Source organism: Juglans regia, chromosome 14 (assembly GCF_001411555.2).
Source record: "Juglans regia cultivar Chandler chromosome 14, Walnut 2.0, whole genome shotgun sequence".
NCBI classification, from domain to species: Eukaryota; Viridiplantae; Streptophyta; class Magnoliopsida; order Fagales; family Juglandaceae; genus Juglans; species Juglans regia.
Window position 1 is genome coordinate 4,585,978 of NC_049914.1, and position 22,569 is coordinate 4,608,546.

The following is a 22,569-nucleotide window of genomic DNA, read 5'->3' on the forward strand; positions in this document are numbered from 1 at the left end:
TTGTGAATGTGCAAGTGCTGTGCAATCACTTTAAAAAAAATAAATAAATACGGAATTTACATAAAAAATAATAATTTTTTAATAGTAAATTCCACTCTTTTTCAAAACGACTGCAAGGAGCTTGTACATTCCACTCTTTATCAAAGCAACTGCAAGACGCTTATGCACCCCACAACTGTATATAATATTACTCATTAAATTAACGTAGTATAACCAGATAATTGGCCTCTCATGAGTCATCGTAACGCACTCCCTCTATTACTTCGAGAATCTCAAGATAGTTTTGAGGTTCAACTTCCTTGACTAAAAACTCGATATATGGTAAGACTGCAGCTTTTCCTTGACACCATTGTATCTATCTTAAGAGATCAGAAACAAGTTCCTCAGCTTGTTGAACAGGAACTTTTCTTCACGGTAAAGATCATGGAGGACCAAACAGTAAGATGCAATAGATGGAACAAGCCCATGATTGATAATTGTTTTCATGAAGTCAAGCTTCAAGCAGTACGGCTCGTGATACAACATAATGCCTTCTCAGGAAACATACCTCATTTCAGTATATTTTTCGTCAGATTATCTGCTTCGGCAATTCTTCCCTCCTTGCATAAACAGAGTAGATATAAAATTGTCAAAGTGGGTAATAGGCGCACCACATTTCTCTAGTTTATCTTCGAGCTTGAAAGTAGGTTCTACCTTCTTTACAGCAGGTAGAACTGATTGCACTGGCTTCATTGGCCCCATTTGACATAACAGTCCCCGAAAGTAGGGCAGAGATTTATATATATATATATCTATATGTTGGGAATAACTGTATATCTAAGACTAACTCGAAGTATAGTAGCGGAAATAAACGAAAGAAATTGATGACAATCACACAGAAAGAACACCAAGATTTAAGTGGTTCGACTCAAAGTGAGCCTACATCCACTGGTGGGGTCGGTATCAGAGATTTCACTATAACAAAAAATGGAGTACAGAAGAATAATACAAAACTTCACAAAGAATTTATCTCTCAAAATCACTCTTAACTTCTCTCTCAAGAAATCACTAAAAAACAAGACAAAAAATAATTTCTGAAGTTATTATTGAAAAGGGAGGCGCCGTTTGATATTTATAGGAACAGTGAGAATTCACTTATGTGAACATTGGCTCGAGCGAACACTCGAGCGAGTGTCGAGCGAGCGTAGGTTTTGTACACTTCGCTCAAGCCAACAGACGAGCGATGTCGAGCGAAACTCTCGGACTGAATATCACTCGAGCTGAATGTCGAGCGAGGGTCGAGCGAAACTCTCTGTCTTCATATCGCTCGAGCTGAATGTCAAGCGATGCTTGAGCAAAGCTCTCTGTCTCAATTCGCTCGAGCTGAGTATCGAGCGAATGTCGAGCGAGGCTCTCTGTCTGATTTCGCTCGAGCTGAGTGAACCTCCGCTCGAGCGAACATACAACATTGCACTGTTTCATCTGAATTCAAGCCACCTCTTAACAATATATATATATATATATATGACTACTTGGTTGACAACCATTTTCAACCATCATACTTGGAATCTCGAAGGCATGATGCAACCTACCGGTATTGACATGTGCTTTCACAAATGGAGTATACGTAATGTGATTCGGAGATATCCCTAAATGAGACATCCTAAGAGAAGCATCTCTGCCCCTCCACACTTCCATTTTGGCAGAGACAAGTAATTATTACAGTATTTGTGTCGACATTTGGGGTACAGCCATCCTGCTTCATCAACTCCAATATGTTAAAGGCACGAGTAATCTCACCAGCTCGGCAGAGTTTATCTATTAATATTGTGTAAGTCGCTACACAAGGAACTAAATCATACTCTAGCATCTTGCTAAACACAGCATTTCCTTCACGCACCTTATCATTTTTGCTGTAAACATCAAGAAAGGAGTTGAACGTGTTACAGGTTGTCAAACAACCCTTCTCCACCACCCTCATTAAAAGCCTTGATGCATTTCCAATTTCTCCAGTCTTGCAGTACCCATCAAGAAGAGCTGTAAATGTTATTTCATCAGGGGATATTCCATTCTTTACCATGAAACCTAAAATACCACATGCTTTCTCTGGTCTACCCTGTTTACAGAGCCCATCAATTAAAGGAGTGAAAGTAAAGCCATCGGGTATAAGACCAAAAGAATTCATTGACTTGAATATTTCAAAAGCCATTCCAATTTGACCTTCTAGGCAAAATCCATCAATCAATACATTACAAGTTACCCTGTCAGGTAATAACCCTCCATGGACTACCCTTCTCGTAAGGCTTTGTGAGATTTATTAGCCCTGCACAACCTCTGAAAATTAAGCTCATTGTATGTTCGGATATTGGGCGGATATTGGGCTTGCAGTTCCTTTTTTCCATCACAACAAGCAGCTCAAATGCAGAAACTTATCCGCCCTCCTTTGCAATATCCATTTTGTTGTGCAAAATACACACACACCAACTATGTCAAACAAATAAACAAGCACACAATCAAGCAAGCACGACACACAACTTACGTGGTTCGACAATTTTGCTACGTCCATAGAATTACAGAAATCTTATTAATCAGAAGATATTACAATCTCTCAATCTTAACTCACTCTCTAGGATTTTTTGCTCTCTCACACAATATGCGTTCACTTAACTATTTTTCTCTCTGAAAAATATGCTGAAAAATGTGCACAATAAATCAAATATTACATATTTATATTCAACGGCGCTGGAAACCTTAGTTGGCAAAAACTGGGTCCTTTGCTTGAGCAACATGTCGAGCGCGCCTTGAGCGAACAGCCAATCAACATTGGCTCGAGCGAATACCCGGGTTTGTGTCTCGCTCGAGCCCACTGTCATGCAAGACTCCGCTCGAGCGACAGTCAGCGAACTCTTTGTTTCTCAATTTTCTACTCACAAACCAGACTTTACACACAACCCAACACATTTCTCAAACACCCGGAACGCCTCCTGGATATCTTCTTCCCTACAATTACCCAAAATCAAAGAAGTACAAACATGAGTATTCAAACGAGACTCAAGTTTCAACACCATACACGAACATTTCAGCAGCTTGTACAAACCCATTCTTGCATAAAGCATTAATTATGGTTCTGTAGTCCATAAATGCAGGAACAAACCCATCACCAACCATTCTCGTATAGACCAAAAATGCTAAGGAACCCACGTCCAACTTAGCCTAACACAACAATGAAGTGGTATAACCAGGGTAACTTAGCCTAAAGCCAACCTTGCGCATCTCGTCAAGCGCACCCATCAGCTTCAACATCTCAGTTTCACTACCACTACACACGTTGCCTAATGCAATTACGGCCTTATGTGCAATAGCATACAAATTGGAAGATATTATTGAGTTCAACAGAATGATTCTACTGTCTAAGTCATAACAAGAGGTGGAGTGCTTGCAAACCCACTTGAAAAACCGAACACCAAGTTCCATGTTGTAGCCGTGACGCTCAATAGTCTTGGAAGCTGAAAGTGGGGTCATATGACTTATGAGAGACCAGAGACTTGATCAAGGCCGATACGCGAGAGATTGTGCCATCTATACATTCTCAGATTGGCTGGTTGTGTGGCTACACATAAGAAAGAAAGGAAGTCGATTTGAGAATATGGAAATACACTAGCAGATCTCAATTGGAAGCCGACGAGTTTGTTTGTCTGACTCAACATGCAGAGAAGGAAAGAGGCAGAGCGGCGTGAATCGTATCAGCCCGTTATCGTGTACTGCATTATGCAGCGAGACAGATTTGCATGGTTAGAAAGCGAGATTAGTTGGGAACTTGCGAAGATCTCGTTTTATCTCAAAATAATTTTCTTTACAAATATTATTAAAACATAAAATATGATTTTAAATTTTCAACTTTTTCATTTAATTATTATCTAATATTTATAATTTTTTTGAACTATAAACAAAATATAAAAAATAATACATTTTTATATTTCAAAATAAAAATTATATTAAAAAAATTATATTCAAACAATTTTTTAATATTTTTATCTAACTTGACTCGATAAAACTTTTTAATGCAAACCATTTCATCATTCACTGCATGCCTCACGTCAGAGCTTACTATAAAGTTTCATCGTCCTCGGCCTGTCTAAGGGTACGTTTGAGTGTTGAGAGAGAAAATATACTTACAACCGTGAATTACGTAATCATCGCGTAATCGTTTTGAAAAAAATGAATAAAATATGGGATCCACATGAAAAAAATTAATTTTTTAATAGTGGACCCCACTCTTTTTCAAAACGATTACGCGGCGGTTACGTACTTCACGGTTGTATGTAGAATTACTCGTGTTGAGAAGTGTTGAGAATGTTTGTGAATAGTTATGAGTAGAGATTAAAGTGAGTTTGTGGATCCAATTGAGAGTATTTTGAATTGTTTGGATGTGTGAAGTATGTTGAGTTGTTGACTTTTGAGTAAGTAGTTAAAAAATGTATGTGTCCCATAAATATTATAGTGATTTTATTTTTAATAATAAATATTATAATAATTTTATTATAGTGATTTTTTAATATTAATAAATATTGTAGTGATTTTATTTTACTTTTATATATAATAATGATAAATAGTATAATGATTTTATTTTTAATTTATATATAATTGTGATAAATATTATAATGATTTTATTTATATATATAATAGTTATAAATATTATAGTAATGTTATTTTTTATTTATATATTATAGTGATTTTATTTTTAATTTATATATAATAGTGATAAATATTATAGTAGTTTATTTTTTATTTATATATAATAGTGATTTTATTTTTTATTTATATATTTTAGTGATTTTATTTTTTATTTATATATTATAATGATTTTATTTTTTATTTATATTTAATAGTGATAAATATTATAGTGATTTTATTTTTTATTTATATATTATAATGATTTTATTTTTTATTTATATATTATAGTGATTTTATTTTTTATTTATATATTATAGAGATTTTATTTTTTATTTATATATAATAGTGATAAATATTTTTTATTTATATATAATAGTGATAAGTATTATAGAATGTTTGTGAATAGTTATGAATAGAGATTGAAGTGGGTTTGTGGGTTCCATTAAGAGTATTTTAAGTTGTTTGGCATGTAAAGTATTTTCAAAAGTACGAGAATACTTGAAAAGTGTTGAGGAATGTTTGGTACCCAAACATAGCCTAAGAGAACCACAAATTGATATGACTTTATAGTAAGATTTGAATAGTAAATTAAGATAAAAATTAAATAAAATATTATTTTTTAATATTATTATTATTTTAAAATTTCAAAAAATTGAATTATTTATCATATTTTATGTAAAGATTTAAAAAAATCTTAATGATTAAATTAGTTGAGATGAACTCTTAAACCAAACGGGGCCTATGTAATCCATTAAATTAATTTTACAATAAGAATAACTTTACAATCTTACATACCACATTAGACTAGATCAATTAGTGAATTTACTTTTATGAAATAACTCTCTTTTCAAAATTTTCTTTGAAGTAAAACCTAGGTCCGGGTGATGAATATGTGAGGGAATCTACAGTTAAAAGAACAAATTGACAACATAAATGTGAACCTGAACTTTATCATTTTGTAATATCACGCGGCATGAACTTGGCTGTTGCACAAAACAAACATCCTCGGAAGCCTTGTTTTACAGTGTAGAAGGCTCTCTCCATTCTCCAATATATTAAACAATATTCTCATAACCCTGTTTAACAGCGTAGAAGCCCTGCTTTTAATATATTAAACAATATTCTCATTTAATTGCATCAAGACAACCATTTCCAGGAGCATTATATTACCTAAGGTTCAACGATGATCTTCCCAGTTGCATGGCCATCAATACTCTTAGCCCAAGCCTCTGCGGCCTTGTCCAGGGGATATTTTGAGTCAATCACTGTCTTGAGCTTCCCTTCCTTGACCAAGTTAACAAGATATTGGAGGTTCTCACCCCTGGGAATTAAGACTAGTGGCACCAGTTGCTTCTTGGAGAAAGTAAGTTTCTTCAGGGCAAAAGTGACCAGGGAAGTAGGTCCTGGAGTAATATCAATTACCTTCCCATTTGGGCTCAAATTAGGTTCGAAAGTAGACCAAGGAATGCCAGTTGCACAGTGAATGACTGCATCATATTTTCGACCAGATGGGCTGTTCAGAGCTGCCCCATCTGTGGTCCTGTAGTCGAGAACCTCATCAGCCCCTAAGCTCTTGACAAGTTCAATGTTGCGTGCGCCACAAGTGGCTGTCACGTGTGCATTTCCCAGCTTGGCCAGTTGAACAGCATAGTGACCCACACCACCTGAAGCAGCAGTTACCAGAATGTTTGCCTCCTTGCCACTTCCATCAAGATTGATACCAGATTGAGTGACAGCTTGGTGTGCTGTCAAACCTGCAATTGGAAGGCCAACTGCATCGGCTGCTGAAACTTCAGGTGGTCTTGCAACTGTCAAGCTTTCCTTGGTTACAGCAAATTCCGCTAGTCCACCTCCATTCTGTCATCAATGCAAGAACCTCAACATACATTGAACTGAGACAGCAGACTCGGGACATCTAACATCATTATGAATAAAATGGTGCAACATCATGCCAAATGGAATGACTACATCATTTTTGTATCACTTCACACCCCAAAAAATAAGAAGTTTTAAAGCATGTATAGGATTGGAAAAGGCCAGACAAGTGTCCAATGCACACCATATGCATCCCAATATCAGCAGGTAAGTTTAAAAATTTTGACATGGTCGCAATACACCTAGAACAACCTTCTAAAGTCATTGTTTGCTATGTCAGAATACAGCAAAGTTCATAATAGTCAACCCTTCACCCCTCCTTACTCTGTCTGAACGAAGGTCGCCCAGTACACACCAAGTCACTTGAAGCTTTCTGATTCAATTAGTGTATAATCCATTTTGCAGACAGCCTAACAAAAAATCATACTCAACAGTTGGCTGGGATACCGGCTTATTGATTTCTCTTGCCAGTCTAGCCTGGTTTTGATAACGACTTTTAAGAAGGTATATATTAAGACAAGGAAATCTCAAGTTTTTTATGGACAAAAATCATGCGCGTGCTCAGCTTACTGCAAAGTTCTGAGCCTGGTGGCACAATTTATCAACTGTACAAATTCAAACAGATGTGCGGTCAAGTTACTTCAGCAATTTTTTTTTTATAAGTACTTGGTACAGAAAAAATATTAAAATTTGTAAACAGTTTATGTGGAAGTACGCAACCATGCATGAGCTCAAGCCTACACTACCATGAAGAAAATATACTAGCAATGCTTGGGAAGTTAAAAAACTGAAGCTTTTCATTAGATAATCTTCAACTCTAAAAGAAGCTCCAAACCACTAACGTTTCTGCTTGAGTGAATACATACTAATATCCCCAAAGTCTAACATGAAACTCTGTAGTACCCATAAGAATTCGCCAATAAAAGTATTTATCCTAGTTTCGTGTGTAGTTTGGTTAAGCATGCTCCAATTTGTTCTTAAAACAGTCACGATTCTCTTTTGAGATGACCAAATTCTAATTAAAAGCTAAATATCTATCACTCTATGTAAAAGAATGAAAGCGTTTCTCTTTTTGTTTGTTTTGTTTCAGAAAAATATGTGAATTACGATAGAGGGCTTAATGATTTTTGTATTATGCACATTGCAAGCTTCTCATAAGCCAACTTCACCTACTTATGATAGAGGGTTTAAAGAGAGAATCAGAACCCATTGCATGAAAAACGAGTATAAACCCAATCCCCCTAAAATTAGAATATGAATCAATTTATTAATCTATGGAATGAAGGGAAATGATAAATGAATCATAAAATACTCTCCTTTGCTCAATGTCAAGCCAACTGGTATGAGAAATTGACAGTCAAAGCGCATAGCATTATTTCGATTTTGTTATGACTTAGTGAGACTGATCGCCCAAAGATGATGGGGAAGTTTCCATGGACACCAGAATTCTCTTACAATGAAGCTAGCAATCACCGACTGTTGGAATCTTGTTTTCGGTCAGGTTGTTCTTCCCCGACAATGAGAACTAGAAGTGTATTTTCAGATTAAGCTAAGAACAAGCCAAAAGAATATATGCAAGATCTTACCCTGGAGGTAAAAGCTACAACTTTATCCCCAGGCTTGAAATTTTTTACTCCTGGTCCAGCCTCTATAACCTCACCTGCCACATCAGAAGCTGTTCCGACAAGGAAAATATTCATTATTTGAAGCAAAAATCAAAATTATTTTCTTTTTCTTTTCCGGCGGGGGGTGGGGGTGAAATTGATTTACCAGGTATGTGAGGAAACTTGCGAGGAAGAAAAGGCCGAAGCATGCCTTTCTGAACTTTCCAATCAAATGGATTTAGACTAACTGCTTCTAATTTCAACAATACCTCATCTTTACTAGGAGTGGGAACTGGAACTTCCACATGCTGCAAACAAGCATGAAATTCACAAAAAATTCATTTGAGGTAGCCATAGGTTCATAATGATATAAAATCAGTGGCTTCATTGTGTGAAGCAAACATAAAAACAAAAGAAAGCTCATAAATTGATAAAAGTAAATTGGAGTCCACTTTTTTATAAAAGAGAAATGATTTGTACAAGACCTATTTTTCCGAATACAACGTATTTGTAACCACGTTGGGTTATAAGTTTCTGTCTCGTAGATTATATATGAATTGTATGTCCTGGAAGCTGGATCTGAAACCAGTAAAATAGCACATTTCCCCACACAATGGCCAATCCAATTCCATGGAACATACAAACACCCAATAACCAAATTGATTAAATTATTCCATCATGTCATGCCACATAAACTAATAGACAAAAAAAATTGCACAGGACACCAAATGGATCCTCAACCCCAAACCCAATTCTTAATCGCCATTTAAGCCATTTGGATTGAAAACTCATATCAACTCATCATTACAACTTTTCTAAATTCTTAAACAAAATATAATAAATAATTCAACTTTTTCAAATTTCAAAATAATAATAATATTTAAAAAATAAAATTCTAATAATATTTTATTCAACTATCTAAAAACATCTCAATTCATATCTAACGGGACCTAAAATTCAAAACTTCTATCTTAGTCTGGAGAGCCTTCATCAGTCACAGAAACTCCTAAACAAACAAGAAGTAAACTGTAAAAGACACATATTTCAAGAACTTCAGGAAGAGATTTCAAAGGAAAACAATTAAGAATGGTGAGAGAGTAATGTAAGGCAGCATATATGTAGTACAAAATGAAAGAGGAATAACCTGTAAGCCATCTGGTCCGCCACCATAGGCAGTATACTGAAGTGCATTCATGAGTTTTCCTGCCATATCCACCGCTCAAAAGGAAATGATGGGCAAAACGTAACTGATAAATGATTTCTCCGGTTAGGAAATGGTGTTTTCCTATTTTCTTTTTCCCAAACGTAAATATAGCATTCATCGGCAACCAGCGTCTCAAATTCAGTCATGCGCCCCACGTGTTTACCTCCGATGACATCCATATCGACCGTTTGGTGATTTCGCACCACGTATACTGAACACTTGGACAATGCCATGGTCCCACCCTCATCAAACGTCACAAGTACAATATTTCTTTTTCTGGGCTTTGGGCTCTTATGCAGAATAACTGTAGGCCTAAATCCTTCGACTCTTGGACTCCCTATCAGTTGGGTCGCAAATGAAACGAATCCGTTTTACTATACATAATTATTTAATAATAATAAATATGTCGCATTATATATATTAAAATAAAAATAAAATAACAGTACGATATATAAAACTTTCTTTTATAAAATATTATTATACGATTTAATTATACCGTTGCACATGGTGGTACCATATAATTTATTTAAAAAAATAAAATGAAAACATAAAAATGATAGATGGTAGTTAGGATAATCCTCATCTTTTTGTATTTTCAGATGTCGTATTTTTTAAATATTTACTTTTTATTTTTTTAAGAACCCACTGTGGTGGTAGCACATCAATACGGCAATTTGAGTAGTATAACTGGAACAGCCAAAGCATACGGAATTTATACGTTCTAAGTATAAATCATTTTCTTATTTTAATAAAATATAAACTTCTCTCCTTTTGTTTTCTTGAACATTTTATTTTTTTTATAAAGATTATAATTATTACTATTAATATGTTGTAATATGACAACCAAAGCATCAGTTTGGAGGCTTGGTATTTGAATTTGAAACTTAAATCATAATGCGCATTATTAATATCATTTTTTGAGTTATTTTATTTTTAAATTAGTGTGTATAATATATCATTTATATAATTTTAACGGTGAGATTTAATTTATAAGATTTAAAATTCAAATTTTACTTTTTAAATCAAATCATGACATAAATATTTTATTAAAATCTCGTTTGAATAATAAAATAAGATGAAATAATTTTAGATGAGTTAATTAAAATATTATTTTTTAATATTATTATTTTAAAATTTAAAATATTCGAATTTTTATTATATTTTATAAAAAAAATTAAAAAATTATAATAATAAAATAAAATGATATGATACTGCTCCTAAAAATACAAATTTTTTTTTGAAAATTCACGTTATCCATCAGCCTGTAACTCTTTTGTTCTTATCCCTTCTGAAAACGTACGTTGCAGTTCTGAAAGCGACAAAAATGTTTTCATTACACGTTTCACTCTCTGACAACGAAGGCATGAAAGTTTCGTGCTTTCTTTTAGCTGGATAGCAATTCCCGTAATGAAACCGGTTCACAGCTTAAACTCGTGTGTCAGTCATGCTCATCAAATCAACGGTCCGAACCGCATCCTTTTTTCCTTCGATAAGGATCCGAACCGCATCAACCACACCCTAAAGGCTAGAAAGAGCTATCAAAACTCGCTAATGGACATAAAAACCAGTCCCCAATTATTTAATGACGCTCACGTCCCATGGTATTCACAAGTTTCCCTCGTCTCTTTGAAAAGTTAAAACCTTAACATAAGAGGAAAAAAAAGATAATTGCAATTTACAAAGATAACTTAAATCCGTCACCATTTGAAATGGTTTCACTTGGCTGGTTTGGATACATAAATAATTTTATTTTATTTTATATTATTATTATAATTTTTTTAAATTTTTATATAAAATATAATAAATAATTTAATTTTTTTTAATTTTAAAATAATAATAATATTAAAAATTAATATATTAACAATATTTTATTTAACTTTTATCTAAAATTATCTAATCTTATCTTACTATCTAAACGCGATCTTTATTTATTCAATAAGTAAGAACAATGAAAAAGAACGAGTGGAGATCAATCTTTAATGGTTTCAAACCCTGCTTTTTAATTTTTTTATCAGTATTATTAAATTGACATTCGTCGGGACTTCCAAATTATATATCCTCCTATCTAATTAATATAAATAAATTAAATTTCAATGAACAATCAAAGCCGAGAGATGGTTGGTATGAGAATATTTTTCCAACATTGAAAGCAACTCATTTTGGAAAATCTTGTACAATTAAATCGATATTTTTTAAATCGTTCTTAATTATTGACGAAACATCTTTTAAATCATAAAACTAAAATGAGATGGAATGGATTTTTTTCCATAATCAAGTTTTGCTCGCTACAGTTATTAATGTTTATCACTAGCATTAGGAAGATTTTAGGGTTAATTAGAAGCAGTGGCGGACCTACACAGGGGCAGGGCAGGGCCATGGCCCCCCAAAAGTTTGAAAAAAAAATTTGTATTAATCTTTTTTATGATTTAATAGGATTATATTATCTCATATTGGGTTGGTTTTCTCTCTAAAACGTTATCTTAACCTCTTATACAAAATTATTTTGATCTTATAAATTATTTTGACTCAAAAATAAAATAAAAAATATTTTATTATAATTTTAACTTTGCTCTGCCTCTCTATAAAAAATTTCTAGTTCCGCCACTGATTAGGAGAGTCAGATGAGATGAAGATTTTATAAATAATAATAAGATAATTTGTGAATAGTAATAAGACAATTTTAGTTAAGTATTTTTTAAATTTTGAAAAAAGAGATAGAAAAAATTAAATAAAAAAATTTATAAAATTAAATATTATTTTATAATATTATTTTTGTTTAAAAACCTAAAAAAATTGAATTATTTTTTATTTAAAAATTTTAAAAAATTATAATAATTTTCATTTGATGGAGTTGTGACTTCTATTCAATTGTATTCAGCATTCGCAGATTCCCTCACGTAGACAAATCCCATCCACCCAATCAGGTCGCTCTGGGCAATATCGTCATTCGACGGCAAAAGGATACCTCGGTAATATTGAGGTACTTAAGGGACACAATCGTAATCCAATGAATAATATTTAATAATTAAAGCAATGGGGACCACCTTCCCTTCCTATCGCCAATCACAAAAAAACAACCGGTTTCTCGATTTGTTTTTAATATTTTAATATTTTTAAATCTATAATATAATATAATTCCTTTTGGTTTCTTCTCCTTTGCTTCTTCCGCGGAATCCTTCCTCTAATGGCTTAACCAGTAATCCAAACTTCTCTCTCTGAAACTTTCTCTCTCGTTTTCTCCGAGAGAACTCGTGTACGCATTGGTGATCTGTGTGTGCCTTGCTCTTCTAATCTCAGTTCTTTGATCTTGTCTTCTGTGTAGCTTCAAAGGTGAGAACTCAACCTCTTTCAAATTTTCAATCTCTGAATTTTCTCGGTGATGCTGCGAGTTCCCAGCTTTCAGTTTGGTGTTTTTTTTTTCGTTTTGTGCTCTGATTTATCAGCCAAACACAATGCAGTTTGGATTTCTGTTTTGTTTCCGAGAAAACGGAGGAAAGAGAAAAGAAACAAAAAAACTATCCGTTTATACGTATACACGAGAAACTGATTTGAGGGAGTGATTGTTTGAATTGGCTTGTTTCTTTGGAGCTGGTTGTTCGGTATCAGTCAGAGTTTTGTTCTTGACGACAAAATTGTGGCTAATGTTTAGTTGATGATTGGCTTGGGTCTGAATTTGATTCTTCATCGTATTAAAAGTAAAAACTCTGACTAATTTGATTTTATTTATAGCATAGAGTGTTTTTTCTAAAATCACTTTTGCATATTAATTCTTGGAGCGTAGAGGTGATGATTATGATTCTATTGGATATAAGTCCGATTTCAATCCTTATTCTTATATATTCGTTGGTATACGATTCTTTCTTCTGATAATATCAGTCAAAACATAGAATATAAGTCTGAGGAAATAAATCAAAATTTTGTATCCTGGTTAAATTAATATAAGGACCCGCAAAAAGAAAACTTCCACTTAGTTGGGCCTAATGGTATCAGGTATTTGGGTTGAGGAGAATTAATAGGACATTTTGTTTCCTTCCTATTCGTTTGCATAGGAAGCAGACGAAGAATTTATAGCTTATGTATCACTTCGTTTTTATTTGTGTTTTTTGGGGATAGGCAATTCTTAAGATTTTGGAAAATAATATCTTCGTTTTCAATATTGAGGGGTTCCGAATTTTAAGAATGATTCTTCTTTTTACTGATTGCCCCCTTTTTTTTTCACAGATGGGCTTTCTTTGAAACAGATGTAAATAAAACGGATTAACATTGGGGCACACTTGGTGTAATGCTAGCTTTGCTGGAGTTTGAGTGGAGTTTTGCAACATGTTGATAGTTTTTTCATTGATTGCCTGTCACTCCTGCAATGAGAAGTGGATTTTTTACGACAACGAATGCTTCAAGCTACAGTTTGGAACTGCAAAATCTCTAAAAGCTAATTGCAGACACTGTTTTGTCAGTGCAGACACCTCCTTTTGGAGGATGATTGAATTCCATTGAAAATTTTCTGATTATCTTTTGCTGCACCTGTAATTATGGAAAGGTTAGTTACTTGTTTAGCTTTGTAGTGCATAAGATCTCCAGTTTTTCTTTCCTGAGCCTAATGCTGCTGTTTTTATTTTTATTTTTTTGATAAGTGATGCTGCGGTTTTTATTTCCAGATACAAAATCTTGAAAGAGCTTGGAGATGGTACTTGTGGTTGTGTATATAAGGCCTGGGATAAGCTAACCGACGAGATTGTAAGTTTTTCTATACAAAGCAATCTTATATCCTTTAGCATGTCTTTCCTGTATCTTTATGTTTACTGAGGGTTTTTTTTTTTTTTTGGGCAATGGATTACTTCCTTACTTTTAGAATGTTACAGTTTTTTCATTCTATTTTCTTGCATTAGCAGAGAGCTTTTGTAAAGTATGGCATGATGATTCTCTTGTGGTATTTCTGATCTTAGGTTGCTGTCAAGAAATTAAAGAGAAAGTTTTACTTTTGGCAAGAACACACAAAGTTACGAGAACTAAAGGTATGGACTATAGTAAATTTGAATGGAAATAGTTTACAAACCTTCGTATGCATGTATGGATTATTCTACGGTGTGTGCTGTTTGTATCTTAAGTAACATTGCCTTTTGCAGGCACTTCGTAAATTAAATCATCCCAATATCATAAAGTTGAAGGAGGTTGTCAGAGAAAACAATGAACTCTTCTTCATTTTTGAGTACATGGTAAGAGACTAGAGTGTTTATTTGATCTTTGATACTTATGCATACATCCCAGGGATTCATGTTCCACCGCACTAGGGCAATGGTGCACAATATATATTTGTTTTTTTGTGCTCAATTATGAATTGTAAAAAAACTAGTTCTAGCATGGCTTTCATTCTAACCACAATCGATATGCTTTCTATTTGTGATTGCTTTCAAATTTTTAAAGCAATGTTGGTTTATTACTTTCAAATTTATAGCACTATCACTCACTCTCTCTCTATGTGAGTGTGCATGCGCATGCTATGATTTTATGAAAATTGATTCACGCTCTGAATTTAAATGTTGAACCCCGTTCAATGGAGTGCCATTGTTTTATTTACCTCAAGTGTGATTCTGGACTTTGTCTCTCCAGGATTGTAATCTGTATGAAATAATGAGAGACCGACAAAGTCCATTTTCAGAAGAAGAGATCCGGAACTTTATGTCTCAAGTGTTGCAAGGACTTAGTCACATGCACAGAAATGGATATTTTCATCGAGATCTAAAACCAGGTAAAATATTTTCATACTGTTAGTTGTGTGTTCATCCATCTTGTTTTAAGATTTATTTATTGGTGTTTTCATGAGTTTTTTGAGATTTTTATTGGCCCTTTCGTCCTTGAAGAAAATTTGCTGGTGACAAACAACTTTCTTAAAATTGCCGACTTTGGACTGGCTAGAGAAGTGTCATCAGTGGGTCCTTATACTGAATATGTTTCCACACGGTGGTGAGTCATATCAAATTACCTAATCTTGTTTATTCTCTCTGTCATCATGTCCATACATGCGAGTGCTGATTGCTCTGTTAAGTGAACACGTCATATGGTAATGTTTTAATTTTTGGGGGATGTGTTTGCATGCCTGAATGTGTGCCCTCACTGATACTGTTAAATCTAACTCTCAGGTTGTATTGACATTTGTGGTTTGTGTTTATACATATGCTAGGTATCGGGCACCAGAAGTTTTGTTGCAGTCTCCATCCTACACTCCAGCTGTTGGTAAGCATTTTTGAAACCCCAATCACTGCAGAAACTTATCCACTCTTGTTTTTCCCTCTCACACTACACTCCAACTGTTAGTATATCATTTTTTGAAATACCAGTCATTGCAGAAACTTCTCCACTCTTCTTTCTTTCTTAATTTTTAAGTGTTAGCTGCTTTCTCTCTCACAGAAAGGCTGGAATGTTTTAGGTTGATTACTTAAGCCTATGTTTTCCACTTGAGCACTACAACTTGATTTATTCTGATTAGTCTCAATTTGGAATAGTGTTATCAAGTCAAAAAGGTTTTAATGGTCTTAGGTCAATGACTGGTCATATTTCAGTTCCCTATGCCCTTGAAGTCAAACCATTTTGCATTTAAAATCCATGAAGGTAAAAATAAAGGATCATATTTTAATAACCCATATTTTAAAAGCTCCAATTCTTAAAAGGAGAAGTTATATTTCTTTTTCATGACCCATATTTTAAAAATTGAAAGGGTTGTCCTTAACGTGATTGCAACAATCTTTCCTGGGACACTTCAATTCATGGCGTTGATGAAAGAGTCATTCTATGTAAGTATGCACATGTGCATTGTGAGCACACGTGAGTGGAGAGAGATTTTACTAGACACCATGCTAATTAATATAATTTGGCAGTTCCTTGGGTGAGTATAGAATTTACCAGTGCAAAATTGATCTGTTTGGGCTCTAGTAGGATTTTATTCGATACATTAATTTTCGGATTCCGTATTCTTAGTTTCTTTTCCTACTTGAGTGATGACTGACAAATGAAGTTGTGTACAGATATGTGGGCAGCAGGGGTCATACTAGCTGAGCTTTTCACTTTATCCCCCATTTTCCCCGGTAAAAGGTAATTTTTGTCTCTAGAATTCACTTTCTTCCATCTTTGTGCATCATAAAAATGAATCCTTTGGTGATATTATAAGACTATAGTAGGCCTTGGGCTTGGGGGTATGCTCCCCCCAGGTCTAAGTTTCAAATCCCCTTGGATGCAAACAATCTCTAGGGGCCATCGGACTGGGGGATTTTCTCCTTGAATTACCCGAGGTGCACTTGCGGGAAACTCCTTGCCAAAGGGCTTGTGTACCCCCGGGATTAGTTTGGACACTGTTCCTGGACACCAGTGCCAATAAAAAAAAAATTATAAGACTAAGTTTTTACTGTCTTCTGTCTAGTTGTTCCATCAAAAGCTGTCCATATTTTATTTCATGTATATTTTAGCAGAACTGAATGATATTTTTTAAGCATTGAAGATGTAGAACAAGTTAGAGTTAGTCAAGGAGTTGTCTAGTTAGCTATCTACTTGGAGTATCCACAAGCCTAGTTAGCTATCTACTTGCAGTATCCAAAAGAATAATCACCTGAATATTTGATTGCCTATCAAATTTTGCATAATTTGTTGTTCATATACACATATACAGTATATGAATTAAACCCTATTTTTGTACAGAAGAGTAGGTGCACCTTTTTTTTTTTTTTTTTTTTGTACTACAATAAGCCAAGGTTGAAAGACTTCCGATTATGGCTTATTGATTTATTTTAACAATTTTAGATCTATAAGTGGTCCTACATATATGTGAAAAGAGAATTCTTTAGGACCGGTCGGACTGGTTTTAGTCAAATTACAGCATCCCAATCACATAGCAACACCTAGGACTTCCACCACACTTATCCTGGACCAGCACTACATCAGAAATTCTCTATCTCTCTTCGCAATTTCCCTTTCTCCATTCTCTCCCCCACGGACTCAACGATTTGGCTTCCATTCTCTCCCACAGAATCCTCTCCGCTATGATGACCGCCCTCACCACCACGACGATGGCCCCTCTCTTCGTCGTCGCACAAGGAACTCGAGCCCTCCTCTCCGCCACAATCCCCTCCCTCTTAATTGATTCTCGCATCGAAGCCACCCTCTCCACCACTCTCCTCACTACCAGCCCCTAATCGTGACCCTCCTAATGCTGCCGACGAGATTCTCTACCCAGTGCCGCCACCGACGTCTTTCTAGCATCAACCTAGTGCCACCAAGATTGCGGGTTTGTGATGGGTTTCACTATGATTTTGAGCTTATTCTCTATACTTGATGATCTGAGATTACGGATTTGAGATGGATTTCACTGTGATTTTGAATGGATTATGGTTTGATTGGGTTTTGATGGAGAGGAGATGGAGATGATCGACGGAGATGGGGGAGATCGGCGATAGAGATGGGCGACGGCGGAGATGATAGGCAATGCCGCGATGGAGATGCTTGGCGACGGCGGCAAGAGAAGATGAAAGGATTGAGAACGTGAGGGGTCTAGAGCCAATGAATAATCTAGTGTAATGCACTCCATTGATTTAATGTGAAATAAATGATGCATCGGACTGAGATGGTTGAGTAGGTGTCGGACTGAGAAGCTTGCGTCAGCGTCGGCGTCGGACTGAGGGCAGTGCACAGAGAGCAGTGACGAAGAAAAGGGCAGAGGACGGTGCAAATGAGAAACGGGCTAGCACATACAAATTGATTCTCTGTGGTGGAGTGTATGTCTCTTAGAGTGTTTTTTCCTACGTGGCTTGAGATGAATGGAGGGCTGTTTTTGTGAGATTTGCAGCCCGACCGTTGTGAAGCGCTTCTCATGTGAAAATGGATGAGACACCAAAAATGTTTACAGGCCTGCACCCCATACATTGATGATCCTTATGTGTTAAAAGCTGGAACCAGGGAAAACCTACTCAACGTATAAACTAAAACGCTATTGTGTTTTATCATACATGTTTGAGGAATTCTATTTTCTGATGACTTTTGATGTTGATTCAGACTAAAATATGGTTGTGGAACTGCCTGATGTACTGCACTAGTCTAAACTTTTACATATAAAGTTAAAAAAGAAAAACACTAGAAAATTTAAATTACTTATTCATTAGTTTCTTACATGGGCAGTGAAATGGATCAATTGTGCAAGATATGCCATATACTTGGTGCACCGGACTTTACTATTTTCCCTGAAGGGACAAACACCTCCCGCTTGCTCAGCATTTTTAGCTGTGAAGAGGTAAGTTCTCTTTTGGTCTGTTCAATTTTTTGTCTTTTCATAGCTTTGATTTTACTCTCATTATCATCATTGACAATCATTCTTTTACGTAGATTTCACCTGCAAACCTTTCCGATATCATTCCAAGTGCTAGTTCAGAAGCTATTGACTTGATTTTGGTGAGTGTTGTGAATAGAGCATGCTAGTTTATGGCTTTTACAATCAACACCTGTTGTCTAGTTTCAATTTAGTGGAATAACACTATGATTTCATATCTAATGCTTTCTTTTTGGCTGTCCATAGCAACTATGTTCGTGGAATCCTTCAAGGAGGCCATCAGCAGATGAATCATTACAACATCCTTTTTTCCATGTAATGTGTGCTTCTCAAGTTTTTTTTTTTTTCTATATATTATCAAATTATCTGAATATACTAACATGTGCTGGACAGGTGGATTGGGTTCCTCATCCACTTCGTGATCCACTTGAGCTAAAACTGAGCAATGCAGGTAAGGGCACTTTGTTTATTAAATCTTCATAAATTTTGTAGAGCTGAAACTGAGTATTTTGTTTCATCTTAGATTTTTGGATGTAACTTATTCATTTTCTTCCTCCACTATTTTTCAGGAGCAAAGCCAAAACTGGAATTGAATTTACAGGACTTTGGCCCTGAACCTGAAGACTGTTTTCTTGGCTTGACATTGGCTGTGAAGCCCAGTGTTTCGAACTTAGGTAAATGGTGTTTTGCCGTGGGAGTTTTCTAGTTTAGCAAATCGGTATCTAATTGTGCATTTAATCGGGAAGATGAAAAGAGTGCTTTCATCATTTCAACAATCTTCCCCTATCCATGTTAACTACATGTAACTTTCAGTGTTCTGGTCAGCACCAAGCTTTTGAAATTTTGATCTAATTGTCTGAGCTGCCCTGCCTACTTGACCCCCACTGGAATGGTCCAATTTCTGTTTTTGGTTGTTTTGGTCAGAGATTTTCTTCATCTGACCGGGGCTTGTTTGGCCCTCACAGTACCTGACCCTGAGTCACTGCAACATTTATGCCTGCATGGTGGTTTTTGTTGACTGCTGAAGTGCAATGAAAACCCTTTATATGGGTTTGCAAATGTTAAAGCATGGCAGTCTGGCCCTTTTTCTGTATGGTATCTGGCTTCAAGGGCAAGTATGAGAGTTGAGCATCCATTTCATGTAAAATGGTGAATGGTAGGACTTTTTTTAAACCCCTCCGAGGGCTCCATTACAGTGGGATTAACCCTGGGCGGTGATGACCTCCATGTCCTAATTATGGGTTGGGAAATTTGTCAAAAGGAGATAATGCTTGACCATTTTTGGGTCTCCCCATGGAACATGTGTGTCTTCATAATGTTATATCATTTATACAATCAATATTGCTGGATAAAATTAATGATCTTAGAGAAATGTATTCTGCTGGAGCGAAGTTATTTAGTTTTAGGAATGGTTGGATGTCTTTCTGGGGAATGTTTGGACCTTCACTTGTAATCACTCTTTTCCTATATGACACATGCTTGTAATTATTATTTTCCTAGATTCTTTTTAATCTTGGTCTTTCATCAACACTTCTTTTTGTCACGTGTTTTGGATGGGCTTTGTTCCATTTACCTGATGACGGAACTGTTTCTTGCAGAAGTAGTGCATAATGTTTCTCAGGGTTTTCGAGAGGTGAGTCGTAGAGCTCCCATTCAGCTGCACATTGTACTTAAAGCACCACTGCACTGTGTTTTGACATATGTGTTTAACATTATGCAGGACATACTGTTTTGTTCTGGTCTGAACGATCATTCAGAACGGTCAGGTAATGCTTTGCGCTAAACTCTTCTAGTTAAGTGGACTCTGCTTTGAAGGGGAAAAATATCTTCTCCCTTGAACTCTCTTTTTCCACTGCAAAATTGTTCCTGAAATACTTTTTATTCGTTTGATTTCCCAGTTATCTTGGGGAGTTTTGTTCTGGTTCTGGGAAAATTCAAAATATCTCTTTTAGCTAGTTACCTGAGAAAACTTCTTTTTTCTTTAGTCTGTTATGGATCCTAGTGTAATTGGAACATGTATGCTGTAGCCATTAGCTTTACCAATCCTAAGATCAGATACATTCACGGGGATTGAGAGGAGTGAAAATTTAATCATTAAGCTGTTTTATTTCTGGTTTCTTTTACCTGTATTTTTGCACCTCTTCTTCAAGGCAGAAAGTGCTAGTTTCATTTAGCTTATGGGTGTCGTAATCATGCAAATAGTTCAATTGTTTTTCGGAAAAGAAATCTGCCTTTTTTGTTTTGTTTTGTTTTGTGTTGCGACTAATTGTCATGTTTATTCCAGTTTTTTGGCCACTAATTTCTCCTGATCGAAATAGAATTCAACCCCGAGTTGAGTCGTCCTTATCATTATCATTCAGGTTAGTTTATTTGAGCCCGTATTTATTGTTTTCCTGCTAATTTTGAGGATATTTTTATGTAAAGCAATAGAGAGAGGTCCGAAGATTCTTTCGATTTAAACTGTCCTTGCTGTATTAGTACTTTGATTGTGCTGCTGTAGTAGTTTCTCCAATCTCATTTGAGTCATGATAGTCTTCCATTGATTGTAAAGCACGTGAAGCCTCGTTATCTTTAATATTTTAGTTTTTTTGTGGGCATTTGTCCTGGCAATGATATAAGAAGATTTTTTGCCCCCCTATAGTCTCCAATTCGCGGGTGTTGTTTGGTTTATCTTTTGGGTCAATGAAGATTTCCTATTAATCAATGAGAAACGCTTTAGTTACAAAAAGATTTCAAAACAATAAACTCACAAACTGAAGTGGCTTGATGTGGTAAGTCAAATTGTAAAGTTACTTTTATTGTAAAGTAGATATAACATATCATATAAAATAACGTCAATTTATGATTTTACTTTTGTGAGATCTCTTTGTAGATATAACATTTCCCTAAATCAATTCCAATGCCATTTATCTATCTGAATATCTGATCCATCTTAGCTTTTAACATAGGTGTGTTTATGCATTGTTCATCTTTTCAGCATTTTTAATATATAAAAATTTAGTCAAAAACATCATAATCTGTTAATGAGAGATGTAGATGGTATAAAGTATTTTTCAGCCTTTCTTTCTTTTGTTTTGCCTACGTATGTTTCCGTAACAAGTATAGAGATTAACGTCTGCCTCTCTTTTGAACCATTTTATTTTCTTTTGACAGTTCATTTCAACGTCCATAAAATGGGAGATCCATAATCTGTAAGGTTCTCAATCACATCTCGGCAGCCTGATCTCCTCCCCCTGTCAGGTAATCGGGGCTGTACATTTTTTTTTTTTTTTTTCCCTACCTTTTAAGTTCTGCCATTATATCATGTAGGGAGTAACTTACAGACAAGTTTAAGAGAATATTTTGAGACTCCATCTATTAACGGATGATGTTTAGAATGAAACTTGCTGAAATTTCATGTTTCTTCTGTTCATATCCTGAAGGAAATCTAAAGTCTCTCTCTCTCTCTCGTTACAAATACAAACACAGTCTAAGATTTGTTTGTATTTGTAACATTTGGTGACAATCAAAGAATCTAAAATCAGTTCTTATTCTAACATTTGTCAAGAGCCTGATGGCATACGGTCTCGTTCTTCAAATGGGTTCGAAACCCCCATCTCCCATTGTATAAAAAAAAATCAATCAAAAGTGAGGATGCGTATGTAATATTTTTTATAATTTCTTACAGCTTTGCTTTAAATGAAGGCAGTCATTTAAAATTTAAATATAAAAATGCTAACTGTATTTAAAAAAAATTTATAAAATATTTATTTATCTATATATCAATTATTGATATGCTGAAAATTATAAAATTTTAAATTTTTAAAAAAATGAAAATGTAAATATTGTACATAAAATTATAATTACACATAAGACTACTCTTAAATCAAAGTTGTTACGTTTATTTTTTTGTCCTTGATGACGCATTTGGTAAGACTGCGTGCGTT

General features: G+C 34.9%; 2 protein-coding genes and 1 pseudogene across 4 annotated transcripts; 1 reads left to right on the top strand and 2 right to left on the bottom strand.

Moving 5' to 3' along the window:
• Positions 1 to 229: 229 nt before the first annotated feature.
• On the bottom strand, positions 230 to 5,697 carry LOC109012812 (annotated as a pseudogene).
• LOC109008533 (chloroplast envelope quinone oxidoreductase homolog) lies at positions 3,567 to 9,465 on the bottom strand. 3 transcript variants are annotated; one of them, XR_004798334.1, is made up of 6 exons: positions 9,277 to 9,465; positions 8,299 to 8,440; positions 8,115 to 8,203; positions 5,824 to 6,510; positions 5,595 to 5,729; positions 3,567 to 3,740 (listed from the first exon to the last, which is right to left on the bottom strand). XR_004798334.1 is itself a non-coding variant. In XM_018988653.2 (4 exons), the coding sequence occupies exons 1-4, from the start codon at positions 9,340 to 9,342 to the stop codon at positions 5,824 to 5,826; spliced, it is 984 nt and encodes a 327-aa protein (XP_018844198.2). In that variant the 5' UTR covers positions 9,343 to 9,465; the 3' UTR covers positions 5,575 to 5,823. The 3 variants fall into 3 exon arrangements, 1 of the variants encoding a protein (XP_018844198.2); XR_004798333.1 differs by having other exon boundaries at positions 5,595 to 5,750; XM_018988653.2 differs by lacking the exon at positions 3,567 to 3,740 and having other exon boundaries at positions 5,575 to 6,510.
• Positions 9,466 to 12,480: 3,015 nt separating this feature from the next.
• LOC109008530 (serine/threonine-protein kinase MHK) lies at positions 12,481 to 22,055 on the top strand. The gene is made up of 18 exons (XM_018988650.2): positions 12,481 to 12,666; positions 13,558 to 13,873; positions 13,968 to 14,070; positions 14,280 to 14,348; positions 14,460 to 14,549; positions 14,944 to 15,082; positions 15,195 to 15,297; positions 15,515 to 15,567; positions 16,356 to 16,422; positions 18,496 to 18,607; positions 18,700 to 18,765; positions 18,890 to 18,958; positions 19,037 to 19,094; positions 19,213 to 19,317; positions 20,242 to 20,276; positions 20,364 to 20,409; positions 20,928 to 21,003; positions 21,797 to 22,055. Exons 2-18 carry the CDS (start codon positions 13,866 to 13,868, stop codon positions 21,813 to 21,815), a joined length of 1,218 nt encoding a protein of 405 aa, XP_018844195.1. The 5' UTR covers positions 12,481 to 12,666; positions 13,558 to 13,865; the 3' UTR covers positions 21,816 to 22,055.
• Positions 22,056 to 22,569: the final 514 nt, after the last annotated feature.

Bases quoted from the DNA above. Each gene is read 5' to 3' on its own strand.
- LOC109008533 (XM_018988653.2), bottom strand. From the start codon at position 9,342: ATGGCAGGAAAACTCATGAATGCACTTCAGTATACTGCCTATGGTGGC. The intron at 8,441-9,276 runs GTTATTCCTCTT...GCTTGTTTGCAG, and splicing joins GCGGACCAGATGGCTTACAG to CATGTGGAAGTTCCAGTTCC. The intron at 8,204-8,298 runs GTAAATCAATTT...TTGTCGGAACAG, and splicing joins CAAGTTTCCTCACATACCTG to CTTCTGATGTGGCAGGTGAG.
- LOC109008530 (XM_018988650.2), top strand. The intron at 14,071-14,279 runs GTAAGTTTTTCT...TTCTGATCTTAG, and splicing joins ATAAGCTAACCGACGAGATT to GTTGCTGTCAAGAAATTAAA. The intron at 19,095-19,212 runs GTAAGGGCACTT...ACTATTTTTCAG, and splicing joins GCTAAAACTGAGCAATGCAG to GAGCAAAGCCAAAACTGGAA.